General features: G+C 43.7%; 1 protein-coding gene across 1 annotated transcript; it reads right to left on the bottom strand.

The window, feature by feature from the left end:
- Window positions 1-393: 393 nt before the first annotated feature.
- LOC129687496 (zinc finger protein 723-like) lies at window positions 394-14,183 on the bottom strand. Its single transcript, XM_055621921.1, has 6 exons — window positions 13,596-14,183; window positions 11,665-11,858; window positions 10,781-10,872; window positions 6,127-6,253; window positions 5,436-5,567; window positions 394-2,090 (listed from the first exon to the last, which is right to left on the bottom strand). Exons 2-6 carry the CDS (start codon window positions 11,714-11,716, stop codon window positions 760-762), a joined length of 1,734 nt encoding a protein of 577 aa, XP_055477896.1. The 5' UTR covers window positions 11,717-11,858; window positions 13,596-14,183; the 3' UTR covers window positions 394-759.
- Between the last annotated feature and the right edge of the window lie 992 nt (window positions 14,184-15,175).

Raw genomic sequence — 15,175 nt, 5'->3', positions numbered from 1 at the left:
CCACTGGCCAATTGGAGATATGAAAGTGCTCCAAATATCACAGGCTCCAACACATTCACAAAACTTACAAAATGCTACATTCTGCTATTAGAAAAAAAAAAAAAAAAAAAAAAAAAAAAAAAAAAAAAAAAAAAAAAAAGCACAAATTCAGTGTCACAAAGCTTTGTCCTATTTTCTCAAGGTCATCCCATAAAAGAATTGTTTGTCATTAAGATCATCTCTGAATGGAGTCTTCCATTGTGTTGAAAATGGTAGCTGTTGATGATGCCCCATAGACACGCTAATTGTTGAAATGTTGGTGCTGTTGATGACACAGCCAATAGATTACATTTAAATGTTTTTTTTTCATGTTGATTCCTTGACATTTAAGCAACTGTGCCTAGTTAGTGGTTACTGTAGCGGCTGGCAGAGAAAATTCTACCTGAATTCTTTCTCAAATTCAAATGCCCAAAGGGCTTTTGTTTGAGAGAGGCCAGATCATTCTGAGTTATCGGAAGGCAAGAAAGTCTGTTTAGTACATTGTAGGATGTTTGACATCATCCTTTGCCTCCATCCATAGATGCAGTTGATAGTAGCACCTGTTGAAAAAGTAACAACAACAAATGTCCCTTTATATTGCACAAATGCTCCAAGTGGGGGAAAGGTTCAAATCAGTCTTTTAGAAAACAACTAAGAAATGAAATGACTGTTCGCTTACATAGTCTCTCTCATTTTGACTTTGTTCCAAAGACCCAAATATGAGTTCTGGATAAAGGTCTTTTATACATCTTCAGGTTTCTTTTTAACATGCTTTTTCTGGTGAAGCAGCAGGGTAGCCAGTTTTTTAAAGGTTCTCCCACACTGGGCACATGGATCTGGCCTATCTCCAGAGTGGATTTTCAAGTGATTATTCAGTGTAGTTTTGTCAGTGAAACCTTTGTCACACTTAGTACACACAAAAGGCTTCTCTCCAGCGTGTAGCCTCTCATGCCTTTGGATGCTTGACTTACATCTAAAAGTCTTGTCACATCCCTTGCACCGATACCTGGAGTCTGCCTCATGTCTCTTCTGGTGCTTCAGAAGGGCTATTTTGCAAGCGAAGACTTTTCCACATTCTGAGCAGTCCACTCGGGCCCCAGGCACATGGATCTGCTTGTGTTCTGACAAGTAAGAGCTGTTTCGGAAGTGCTTCCCACACTTATCACACTTGTAAGGCTTCACCTTTAAATGGAGCCGCTGATGTTCCGAAAGATGTGAGTTGACCCTGAAGGATTTCCCACATACCTGACAGCGGTATGGCTTCTCTCCAGTGTGGATCCTCTTGTGCTCCCTCAGGGATGAGCTGCGGCCAAAGCACTTGTTACATTCTCCACACTTGTAGGGTTTCTCCCCTGTGTGAATCCGCTGATGACGAGTGAGCTTTGTGCTCTGCTTGAAGGTTTTCCCACACTCCTCACATTTGAAAGGTTTCTCTCCTGAGTGGATCCTGCAGTGGTTGTTGAGAGTGGAGCTGCTGTTGAAGGCTTTGCCACACTCCTTACACTTGTAGGGTCTCACTCCTGTGTGAATTCGGTAGTGTGTAAGAAAGTACGAGAGATGCCTGAAAGATTTGCCGCATGTGTCACACTTGTGTGGTTTCTCCCCTGTGTGAATTCTCTCATGCTCCACAAGGTGGAGGGTCTGGTTGAAGGTCTTCCCACATTCCTTACATTTAAAGTGGTTCTTACCTTGTCGGGCAGGCTTGCGCTTTGGGTTTGAGGAGCTGCTGACATTCTGTGTTTTCTCGTGAGAGTCTTTCCCCAAAGTCAACTTTTCTTGAGGGGTACTCTGTGGTGTTGTGGTTGCTGATGTTTGACTCGAAGATGTTCCCGGGGTCACAGATTCATGCTTCTTATGGCCAGGAGTGGTTGTTTTGCCTGCTTCTGTAGTTGAAGTTGAACCACCTTTCTCTTTATTCTGAGATGGTCTGTCATCACACTTTGAGTTCTTTTCTGCCCTCAAACTCTGGGAAACACCCCCTTTATCTGTTTTCTTTGGCTTCTCCAGTGATGTTGTCTTAGAATTGTCTGGCTTCCAGATTTCTGTCTTTGAGTTATTCCCTGTCTTCTTCCCTGAAGAAGATTTAAAGATTTAAATTATAAAAAAAAAAATTGTGTATATGTGTGTGTGTATATATATGTGTATATGAGTACATGCATGTGAGTGCAGATGCCTGTGCAGGCCACTAGAGGGCATCAGATGTCCTGGATCTAGAGTTACAGGCAGTTGAGCTGTGTGACATGGATCCTGAGAGCTGATTCCCGGTCCTTGCAAGAACAATAAACACTCTTAACCACTGAGCCATTTCTCCAGCTCCAGATTTAGAACAGAAACTTCTGTTTCGTGTATGGTTTTATTTTAATAAAAAATATTTACTAATAATTAACATGTACAGAAAGTTTAAAATATAAAATATTAATTTGTCTGGTGTTCACAGATTGAACATATTAGTGCCTATTGTACCAAGGTTAAGATAAGAGGCCATGTAAGCAATCATTTCTACCTCAGCTCTCTCTCATTTTCTTTCTAGTCATTGTCTTCACATTCTTGGAACTTATGGAATGAGGGAGGTACAAGGTGTGCCACAGTTTGCATATGGAAGTTAGCGGCCACCTTGTATAAGCTGGCTCTCTCCTTTCACTTTAGGGGTTCTAGCATCCAACCAAGGCAGACTGTCAGGCTTGGTGGCAAGTGCCCTTACTTGCTGAGCCATCTCCCTGCCCCAACTTTGGCTTCTAACAGTATAAATTAGTTTTGTCTGCTCTTAGATATCTTAAATGCAGCTACAATATGTACTCTTTAGTACCTGGCCTTTTTGTACTTATTTGTGTGAGATTCACCCGCACTATTCTGTATCATGGTTTTCTCTCATTTGCTTTATTTATAATATTTCTTTATATAAACATTGAAATATATTTCACTATTTTTTCACTAATTGGCATTTGCCTAGACCTCAGTTTGAGGCACATTGAATAGAGCACACATTTCTATTATGTCTATATCTGGGACTATAGTTGTTGAGATACTCATATTATATTTGTACAGTTCTGGTAGGTACTGTCTAATGGTTATTTTCTCCTAAAGACCTCTACCAATCAGCATTTCCACCAGATGTCTGTGGGAGTTCTTGATGTTCTATCTCTTAATAACTGAATGCTGTGTCATCCTGCTCAATCCCTACTATCATGCTGCTAATCCCTAAAAGTGGGGGCACTAAGATGTTATTTACTCCATGAGAATGAACCCCTCATGGATGAGAGCATTGTTTTAATAAAGGGCCAGAGATCTTTCTAGATATATTTATATAATGTAAGCACACAAAGAAGGGTGTGAAGCCTACAGTCCAAAAGAATGTTCTCTGTAGGGATCAGTTGGGCTTGTACCCAAAACCTGGACTTTAGAACTACAAAGATACATGTATGTTCTTTATAAGTCACTTGGACCTTTTTTGTCCTAACAAAGCCTAAGACAACATTCCCATAATGTTCCTATTTCATATTTCAATTATTTTAGTAGACAGGTGCTAAAATCACTGTAAATCACAATTTTTCTTAAAAATGATACATAAGGGAGATTAGGTGATGAATATAAAAAAGAAAAAAAAGGGGCAGAAGCAGTTGGATCTCTGTGAGTTGGAGGCCAGCCTGATCTACAAAGTGTGTTCAGGACAGAAAAACTGTCTTGAAAAACAACCAAAAAGAAAAGGCAGACTTGAAAGACAAAAATAAGATATTTTCTCTCATTTGGAGATCCTATATTTCAATTTTCATGTACATGTGTACACATATTTAGAAGTGGACAAACGTGGGACATGAAACTAGAAAGAAGACAAGAGTGGAGGAAGGTTGCAAGGGAGGGGAGGGGAGAAAGGAAGGTGATAGGAAACATGGGGCCATAAATGCAGAAGTGAAGCTGCAGGGAGGAACAAGGGAAATGGGGTAGGACAATTGACAAGAAGAATTATGTCAGAAAATGCCACAACGAAGCCTGTCACTTTGTATGCAAATTTAAAAACAAATGAAAACACTAGGATAGGGAAGTGGAAGCTAGACTAAGAAAGGGTATTGGTGGTTTGCTTTCAGACAGGATCTCACGTTGTGTGGCTCTGGCTATCCTGACTAGGCTGGTCTCCATCTCATGGAGATCATCTGCCTGCCTCTGCTTCCCAAGTGGGATTAAAGGCATGCACAAGGATTGTTATTTTTAAAATTACATTTATTATTTGAGTGTGGATATGGGCATGTGTATGCCTCTACACAACCATGGAGGTCAGAGGACAACTTGTTGATAGTTATTCCCTTTCACCATGTGAGTTTCAGAGATTGCACTCAGGACATCAGTCTTGGAAGCAAGCACCTTTACCCACTGAGCCATCTCACCATCTCCAGATTGCTATTTTTAATGAACACCACTTATTACAAAATGAATTTCTTCATAAATGCATACATTAACTGAGGATGACATAATATGCCTATAATCCCAGCACTTAGATCTGGGGCAGGAGGATTCCAAGAATAAGTCCAGGCTAGGATACATAGCAAGCTTTATCTCATCCTCATCCTAATTGTATATATTATCTTAATAAAAACCATCTATCTGAATTCTTGAGGTCAGAACATGGTGAGTAATGATTATGTGATTCAGAAAAGTACTGTTATTTTTGTAAGTCAACAGAGGGCTGTGAATTAGCAATGATATTTTAAAAGATTAAGGTCAGGTAGAAACCAATCTTCTCAAAAACAATGCTATTAACATCCTTTAAACAATTAAGACACTGAACTACAGACAAAGAGGAAAGTTAGGGGTTGGGGAGATATCTCACTGGGAAAGAGTACTTCATCTGCAAGCATGAGGAACTGAGTTCAAATCCTCAGCACCCACTAAAAATCCAGGCATAGCTATATGTCTATAATCCTATCATTAGTGAGTAAAGCCAGATGGATTCTAAGAATTCACTAGCTGAGTAGCCTAGCCAAAAAGATTAGTTTCTGGTTCAGTAAGAGACTTTGTCTTAGAAAAAAAAGATGGAGAGACATGGAGGAAGACATCTGATATCTTGTTCTAGCCTCCACGTGTACCCAGATCCTCATGTGGGCAACACATACACACAAATAAAAAGCAAAATGTTCCGGTAGGAGCAATAACTGAAAAACAGTGGAGAATTGTCATTTGAGGACAAGAGGTCCAGAATAAAGGTCTCAAGTCAGGTTGTCTCTGTCACCTGCAACCGCAGGGAACATGGGAGAGGGAGGAAGTACAGTGCTACACTGGTGAGTGCAAATATCTCTGGTGTTGGCAGAAAGATGAACTTTGCCTCAAATGAATCAAGCTCTGCAGTCACCCTGTCACCGCCCCCCCCAATGATGGAGGACAGGAATGATAGCTCACAGAGATATTGCAATGTCCCTGTGACTCACCTGCAGCGGTGTCACTTCTGCTGACTCCTGCCGCACCTTGCTGGGGCTCTCCAGGAACATCATTCTCTTTGGAAAAAAGGTCAACTCCTTGTTCCAACCTGGTGATCAGCTTTGGCTTGAAAATATAATATTCTGTTCCACAGAAGAAGAACAACAACAAGGAAAAAAACTTTTGCATAGCTCCCAGGAATCCCTTATCAAAACAAATGTTTGCATAGGAAGGAAAGAGCTAAGAAATTTTTTTCAAAGAACAGCCAACTGGAATTTGGAGGCAATCACATCCTTAGCCTTGTTCCACTACTACCTCCCCATCATGCTAATCCAAGAAACTGAGCTCACAACCGTAGTAGCCAACGAGCCCATTCTGGAACCCTGTTGTCTTAACTGGGCTCCTGTGACTTCAGCCAGACCAGTCAAAGAAGGTGAGGAAATGAGTGAGAAGAGGGGCCCATCCATTCCTAACACATTCCACCATTTTTTCCCTGGGTATGAGTTAAAAACTAAGCTTCTGAAGTGGAGGAGGGATGGTTGTTGAAAGTGCCAGTCTTAGGATGATGCCAATGGCATCCAATTTGCAGTGTCTGAATTTAGTCTTCTGGCAAGAGTTCATGCATATGAACCACAGCCTCTCAAAAGTGAGACCCACAGGCTCTCATGAGACCAGAACAAAGAGTAAGGAGATCATCCTTACCTACAGAGATCAGGTTCCCGTAGTTCTCCAGCATCACATCCTTGTACAGGTCCTTCTGAGCGGGCTCCAGTAGCTGCCACTCTTTCTGGCTGAAGTACACAGCTACATCTTTGAAGATCACTGGTTCCTATAACACCAAAGTCCCACTCCCGCTCATACGAGGCCTCGTCTTTCCCTTGGCCCAGGAAAGGAGATGCAAAGAGGTGGGAGTTTGGGCTGTATTCAGAATTCTATACCAACGTTGCAGACTTCGAAGATGGCCCTGGTACCTCCTCACTTTGCATTAGGTCCATACCATTTGTGTGTGTTTGTGTGTATGTTTGTGTGTATGTGTTTTAATGTGTATGTGTGTAATGTGTATGTCTATGTGGTTTGTGTCATGTGTGTGCAGGTGCTTGCAAAGGCCAGAAAAGGATGTCAGATCTCCTGGAACTGGAGTCATAGGCCATTGTGAGCTGTCTAATGTATGTGCAGGGAACCAAATTCAGGTCCTCTTCAAGAGAAGCAAGTGGTCTTAACTGATGACCATTTGTTTTAATTGTTAACTTGGCAAGGATTAGAATCACCCACAGAGAGAGTCTCAGTGAGGAACTGTCTAGATCAGGTCAGTCTGTGTGGGAAAGGGTTATCTTAATTGAGTCCATTAGGACCAGAAGATGCAGCCTGATCATAGGTGTAGCATTTCATAGTTTTGGCTCTGGACAGTGTAAGAGGAGAGAAATCTAGCTGAGTGCTAAGCAAGCAGGCAGCACAGGTGCATTCCTGTCTCTGCTCTTGACTGTGGGTGCCCTGACTTCCCCACAGCAGTAGACTGTGACCTGGAACTATAAGCCAAGTAAAGCCTCCCCTTCTTTTATCAATAGAGTTGGAACTAGGAATGTGTGACCATGCATTGTGTTCCTATTCTGAACCCAGGCTTGGCTGATGGGATATTGGAAACCCGTGAGGTAAGAAAAAGCATTAAAATGTTCAATAATCAGGGGCTGGAGAGACGGCTTCTTGATTAAGAGCGGGTACTGGAAAGCACCCTTACTCAATGAGCCATCTTGCTGGCCCCGTATTTGCTTTTAGAAGGACCAAAGAAAAGGACCTTTCTTTCTTAGACTCCATTTCCTTTGGTTCAGATTGTGAATTGCACTGGGGTGAACCCACCTCAGCTTCCTAAGAAAGAACAAGATCAAAGGTCCTTGGTTTGGCCAGCCCACTAATGCTCACACACAGACTAACACATAAGGACAGCAGCAACATTCTACTCAAACACCTCACATGGCCACAGCCAAATGTATGTCATTTGAGAGCACCCAGGGCAGAGCAGGGAGGAGGGGCCTGGACATGGCCTCGGGAGCATCCCAATGAGGCATGATGGGTGCTAGGAGAGCATCATGCCCAGGAGACCTTTCCATGTGCTTGAAAGAGTAGATAACAGTTGGAGCTCCAGTGCTGAGGAGAAGGCAGAGAAGGCAGAGCAGAGCAGGTCACTCGGGGTGAACACCGAAGGAAAACAGCTTCAAGAGGAAAGAACAGAGAAGGAAATGGAGAAGTTTAGCACTGTGTTAGAGTGAGCACTGTACAGTTCCAGGGCTGAGGTATGTGGAGTCAGGGCCAGGGCCTTGGGCTTGAGGTCCCCTAACCACCAAAGAGCTGGGGGTCCTCAAGTGAGTGACTTCCCATGCCTCTGATTCCACATCTGTGAGATGCGAAGACTGACTGACAGTACAGTTCAGTCTCCAGCACTAAAAATCATTATTGTCCTTAAGAAACACAGAGTGGAGTATTAAGAGGCGGGCGCTCTGTGCTCAATGGCTTTGAGAATAAGTATGCAGAGAGGGGGGCAATGGGAGAAATGTCAGTAAACTACCTTTTAAATGATGGTCTCTGTGCATGTGTGCGCATCTGTGTGATATGTCTGTGTGGTGTATGTGTACGGAGGATATGTGTATGTGGTGTATATATATGTAGGTATGTATTCTTGTGTAGTAAATGCGTATGTATGCACGGTGGCTATGTGTGTATGTGTGTATAGTGAGTACTCGTATGTGCTTACGTATGTGTCCAATGTATAAGTGTATGTATACGTATGAGTGTAGTCTGGATATGTGTATGTATGTGTGTGTGTGAATGTGTAGTATGTGTATTCATGTATGTGTGTGTGTATATATGTATTGGGGTATGTGTATATATATGTGCATATATGTGTATGTGGGTATGCGTATAGTGTTTGTGTGTATGTGTATAGTGTGTATGTATATGTGTATATGTGTATAATCTCTGTGTGTGTGTTGTATGTGTATATGTATGTATATAGTGGATATGTATCTATGACTGTATATGTGTGTGATGTATATGTGTGTATATATGGTGTGTATGTGTGCATGTGTGTGTATGTGGGTGTATATATGTACGTGTATATATATGTGGGTGTGTATATATATGTATGTATATATGTATGTGTGTACATGTGTGTGTGTCTCTGTATGTGCATTGTGTGTGTGTGTTGCTGCTGTTGCTAATAGAAAAGACGGTCCAGTCCTCCAGTTGCTGAGTGGAAGCCCATGTGAGCCTCCAGGCACTTCAGACTTGCTGATGGCTGCCCATCTCTCCCCATCTCTCCTCTGGAACTCTCATTTGCCACAGTGCCCCTCCAGGATTCTGTCCCAGCACTTTAAGCAACCCTGAGGTCAACAAAAGTTTCAAGACCAGTTCTCACTGGTTAGGACTGAGTCACACGCCCAGCTTTGAATCAATCGCTATGGCCCTGAGCAAGCCTGGAAGTGGGGCGAGGTAAAGACCAACCTCTCCCTACATCACCCTGTCCAAGGCCCAGGGAACACTGTAGAAGAGGGAGGTGGAAAGAATGTAAGAGCTGGAGGATGAAGAGGAGTGCTGTGAAATGCTGTCTTCTGGACATGACATGGTCGATGCACTCATGAACACACAGCAGCTGTGGGTACCTGCGCAAGAGTAGGTCCATCAACATCCCATAATTACAGGGGGGAGGGGATCATGAGGCCCCACCTGTCTCTTAGGAACTATTGGTGGCTAATGTTTGCCAGGGGAGGGGAATGCCATTTTCTTCAGTAGTGTAACCACTGCTAAATTTCCCACAGTCCAGTAAATAATCCCACACCCATGCTAAAGCAAACAACCTTAATTACATTCATGGGCCAAAAAAGAAAGACAGAAAAATAGAAGGAAGGAAGGTTCTAGACGAAGGAGTAGGAATGGGAGAGGGGTGAGAGAAGACAATGGGTGTGTGTGTGTGTGTGTGTGTGTGTGTGTGTGTGTGGATAGGCTCATGATACACTCTATACATGTGTGAACTTGTCACAGAAAATGATGTTACATTAAAGAATTGGAAAACATAATTAACGTCATTAACTTAAAAGAATTGAAAGAAAATATCAGCTTTACCCAAGGTGATTCAAAGACAAGGCATCCCCAAATAGAAATTTGAAATGCCAGCATAAGAAGGAGGTATGGATTCTAAGTGGACTATTCCAAGGCTTGAATGTCTCAGAAGAGCCATTCACTAATTCATTCCTTCATCCATGTGCTCATTCATTGTTCATTCACTCATACAGCCCATAGATATAAAGTGCTTGTTAAAATCCAGACCAGACTGCTGCTCAGGCTAGGTGGGCCTACAATGGCCTCTTTCTTCTGTAAAGGAAAGAGCAAGCCCCCACTGAGGGGGTGCCTGTCTGTGAATGTCTAACCAAGTGCCCAGAATGTCTCCAGGTGCCCAGATTCCAGGAGAACGGCAGGTATCGTTCTTATGTCCCCAAGGAAGTTCATAGGTCTCAGGCTGCCAGACTAACGAAAGCCACATCAGAAGGCTATGAGTATAACAGATACAAATCTACTGCACGCGCCCTGTTGGCTCACATTCTAGTAGTCCCACATTCCTCCTCAGAGCTCCCTTCTCTTCCGCTGCCACATGGATGCAGGCTCATGCAGAATAACTTCTCTACTCTGCCTCTCAGGTCTGAACCTTCTCAGAGGCCCTGCCATGCTGCTATCTATCTATCCACAGTGCGAATAAACCTTTTACCTCCAAAGGACAATACACTTTAGTATTTAGTAACCCTAACCCTAACCCTAACCCTAACCCTGGGCACAGGGGATATGTCAGCCAGTCAATAGAAGGCATCGTCCCTGTCCTCGCAGATGCACAAGAGCAGACAGTTGATGAACAAGTTAAAAATATAATAAAGTGATAGATGGCAATGACAGCTCTAAAGAAAATGAAGCAAGGGCTGGAGAGATAACTAGGTGATTAAGAGTGCTCCCTGCTCTTGCAGATAATCAGAGTTCAATTCCCAATACTAATGCCTAGCAGCTCACAACCACCTGTAACTCAAGCTCGAGGTGGTCTGGCGCCCTCTTCTGGCTTCCAGGGCATTGCATTCAAATGCACATATATATACACACATACACATAATTAAAATAATCTTAAGGAAAGAGAAGGAAGAAAATTGTGAAGTTGGCGTCATCCTATCAGAGATGGGAACTGAGAAAGGGGGAGCATCTCTTAGAAAAATCCCCAATGGGGTGGTCCTTTGAAAGTACAATGTATGGGGTAAAAAGGGGGGGATGCCCTTACCTTCTCCAGACCAACCTAGTTTCTGGTCAAAGGGAAAAACCAGCAACTTACCTTGTACCAAGTTGGCAGCGATGTGGTTGGGATTCTTTGCTTCTTTTCAGAGAGCTGGTTTTGTGTCTGATCAGGATTTGGTGAAGGTGAGGCTGGTGGAAGAGGAAGGAGTCATGAGGCCATTCAGGCTTTTAAGAGTAGGGAAACCCATTCATAATAAATGCTCCATGAGGGGCACAACTGACAAGCACTGCCATGTGCTGCACACTGTACTCCATCCCAGGCAGGCATCTGATTGTTCAGAGAAACCCCTGAGTGGTACCTGTGGGCGACCACATGTGTGGAAAAGTGTGCATAGATACATAGTAATGAATACACAAATAGTTGGTTATGAATGTAACACTTTCCGGATAGCACTAGTCCAGGGAAAACACAGGTTGCTGAGGAAGGAGAGGTAATACTACTTTTAATTGTGACGTCTTCTGTACATTAGACACTGTTGTGCCAGGCCAACAGGATGGCATAGAAGGTAAGAGGCATCTGCTTCTAAGCCTGGGGCCCACATGGTGAAAGGACAGAAGTGAATTCAGAAAGTCATCCTCTGACCTCCATCATTCATATACATGATGGATACATTAAAAAAAAAAAAGTTAAGAAAAAAAAGTTAAGAAAGTTTGTACCTGTTGATCCCAAACATTTGGCTCTGAAAGTGCTCTGCCAATTCAGAGATGCACCGAAGAATTACCCAAAAAACACCTATTCACATAAATCTACAAGTTGTCTTTGTCAAGGTGTTTTATCACAGCAATAGACAACCAAAGTAGTACCCCAAGAGGATTCTAGCACTAATATTTGTGGGAAGAGGGGGTCTCAAGTCTAAAGCCAGGCCTAGGAGGTTCCCTCCTACCCAAACCTACATTTTCCTAAACTGTTGTGTCTCTTACCTTCACTAACTGGAGTTTTACTCTTCTCCTCTGGGTTCCTCTTTCTCTTCATGGTGAGAGAATAAAGTACTGTGTGAAATATAGGTAGGATTACTAGGAGAGGGATGTGGAGCCAGGTGGTCTGGGTTTAAATTCTTAGCTCTGCAGCTTGGAGGCCTCGGGCAGGGGATGTGATGTCATCAGGCTCCATGTCCCTAATAGGAAAGCAATGTCAGTGAAGCTTCTCTCTCAGAAGGTCAATGAGATGATCAGTAGAGAAGGCCCGCTATCTGTCAAGCTTGACAAGGGTGAAGCCATGGGCCATGGGATCTGGAGCTCAGGTGTGGTCGTATTTCTTTTTAAAGTATCTTTTAAAATTTTATCTTAATTTTATTTATTTTACATCCCAACTGCAGTTTCTCCTCCCTCCTCTCCTCTCAGCCCTTCACACACACCCCCACACCCACACACACATATACACACACACACACACCCATACACACACACATACACACACACACCCACTCACCCACCCACCCACCCACCCATACACACACACACCCATACACACACACACCCATACACACACAACTCCTCCCTCATCCACTCCTCCCCCTTGTTTCTTCAGAAAAGGGCTGGCCTTGATAGCTATCAACCAGCCATGATAAACCAAATTGCAGTAAGACTAGGCACATTCTCTTCTATTAAGGATAGACAAGGCAACCCAATAAGGGTAAAGGGTCCCAAAGGCAGCCAATGGATTTAGAGCAGCTCCTCCCATAAGAACATCAATAAAGTTTAAGCATCTGTTTTTTTTTTTTTTTTTTTTTTTTTTTTTTTTTTTGAGGGGAGCCACAGCACTCATGTGGAGTCAGTGTCCTGGGACTTAGGTCAGGCTTGGCAGCAAATGACTCTACCCACCAAGCCATCCTGATGGTCCTATGAGGGTCCTTTTTAAGAAAAAGTGGAAGGGGACTAGTGAGCTGGCTCGGAAGGTAAAAGCTCATGGCACCAAGCTTGAAGACATAAGATTCATACCAGGAGCTTATGTGGTGAGAAAGAACTGACTCCTGCAAGGTGCACTCTAACCCCTTCGTGTAAAGGAGTGTGCGTGGGTGTGTGCACACGCACACACACACCACAAACAAATAAATAAATGTTGAAGAGAAAAAGAGATAGAGAAAGGTGGAAGCCTGGTGGTGCAGCTCTTAGCTAGTGGGGAGGCAGAAACAAGAGGATCCCAGGTTCAAGGCCTGCCTGGGTCACATTAAAGGGCAGAAAAAGTTGTGTGAAATCTGCTGCTACCAACATGAAATCTTTCATCACACCTAGCCAACACGAGAGCCAGGAAGTTATAAGAGAGGGAGAACTGGGGGCTGGAGACATGGCTTAGCAGCCATTTACTCATCCAGAGGACCTGAATTCAGTTCCCACAACCCACACAGTAGCCCTGGCAGAGCTGAGGCCCCTTCCGGTCTACACAGGTGCGGTATGCGTGTGATACACATACACACATGCAGGCACAGCTACTTATGCACATAAAGGAACAAATACATTTTAAAAGCAAGAATACATGGCTGATGGCTGGGGTGAGCACTTTCCAGATGATTTTCTGAAGCCTCATGAGAAATTCCTTCTTGACCTACACACCTCCCCACCTCAGGCTTCACACGCCTTGCATCTGTGCACGTTTGTGTAAGGAATTCTACCTTCAGCATACTGACATGCTCTGATGGAATACTTTTCTACAGCAACTTCCCACCAAGGAGCTGATGCCAATTGCTCCTTCAGGTCTCAAAACCATTGAGTTCTGTGTGCAAGCAGCATCCATCAATTTCTCCCTTTTCTCTCCCTCTGTGTCCCTCTGTCCTGTCTGTCTGTCTTTGTCTCCCTGTCTCTCCTTGTCTCTCTCTGTCTGTGTGTGTCTGTGTTCATGTACATGCAATACCCACCAACGGTATTCCATGGAGCTGGAGTCACAGGCATTTGTGATGCTCCCATTTGTGGGAACAGGGAAAGATCCTCTGCAAGAGAAGAAAGTACTCTTAACTGATGAGCCTTCTCTCAGCCCCCCAATCTCTCCTGTTTTTCCTTTTACCTCAGCCTTGAACATGCCCAGAATTTACCTCGGCAGGTTGCATTCTCACAGAAATAGCATCTCTCCTTAGGGATTCTCTCAGATTGCTTCTGAGAGTGATCATTATGAGTGTAAAAGTGCTGAGGGAAAAATCTCAGCTATAAATCACATCCTACCTCTAGTGCCTAGCATACAGCCAGCGCTCAGTAAAGACAGATCTTATAAGTATCCAATTCTCACACTGTTTTAATCCTGTTCTAAAGTGAGGAATTCAAAAGCCCAGGTCCATATACCAGCTCTGTCCCCAGCCCTCCCCAGACCCACACAGGGACTTAATGGACAACATGCTGCGTTAATGGTATCAAGAGAGTAGAAACTTAATCTGCCCACAGTGTTTAACATGGGGCCTCCAGGGGAATGATTCGATTTTAGTAGTGCCCCCACCGTGTAATCCTTTCTCCGTTTTTTTTGGTAATATTTATTTGTTTGTTTGTTTACTTTGTGTGGGAGGTGTGTGTGTGTGTCCACTGAGTGAGGAGTTGGTTCTCTCCTTTTACCATGTGGGTCTCAGGGATTGAACTCAGGCCATCACACCTTTATCCACTGAGCCATTTTGCTAGCTCATGCAAGAAGAGGGAGAGAGACTGCACACACATTCCCACCAGGAGGCAGTGCAGCCAAGCAGGACCTTGCTGAGGGCCTGACAATGTATATATTTTTTACTTTTAGACTCCGAACTTGTGAGTTCAATGGTCCTTTATTTATAGAGTATTTAGGGTGTTTTTCCTTTTTGCTTGTGTATGTGCATGCATGGTGGGGTAGCTGCACACGGAGGGAGTCCATGTGCCTATATTTGTGTACGGAGCCCTAAGGTTGATATCAGGCATCTTCCTGGATTCTTCTCTACCTAATGTATTGAAGCTGGGGCTTTCAGTAACCCCTAGTCAGGCTAGCCAGTTTTCTCCAAGGATTTTGTCTCCTCTTCCCTTGCATGGGGATTAGAGGTAGGCCACCCTACTGCACCTTGCCTTTATGTGGGCTCAGAGGCTCTGAATTCAAATCCTCATGTTTACACAGCAAGTGACTTACCTGCTTGACTATTTCCCCAGTAACTCTCTGATGCCACACCTCCATCCCTCCAAACACGCACACGCATACACACATTAACTCTTTTTTTTTTTTTTTTTTTTCTGTAAGACAGAATCTCATGTATGGCAGCTTGGCCTTGAATTAGATCTATATCCCAAGATGACCTTGAATTTCTGATTCTCTTGCCGTCACTGCCCTTGAGCTGGGAATGTAAGCACGCTCCACCATGCTCGATTTATTCAGTACTAGCTTCCTGGATGGTAGGCAAGCGCTCTCCCAGCCGAGCTACACCCCAGCCTGCATGCAATAGCAGAAAGGAGAAATATTTATGCACCTGGACTTTGGGCAAATGACCATTCTTCCTAG

The sequence above is a fragment of the Psammomys obesus genome, unplaced genomic scaffold, assembly GCF_907164565.1.
Source record: "Psammomys obesus unplaced genomic scaffold, mPsaObe1.curated_primary_1811, whole genome shotgun sequence".
NCBI classification, from domain to species: domain Eukaryota; kingdom Metazoa; phylum Chordata; class Mammalia; order Rodentia; family Muridae; genus Psammomys; species Psammomys obesus.
Note: the sequence above shows the minus strand (reverse complement) of the source record. Positions and strands in the feature narration are given on the sequence as shown.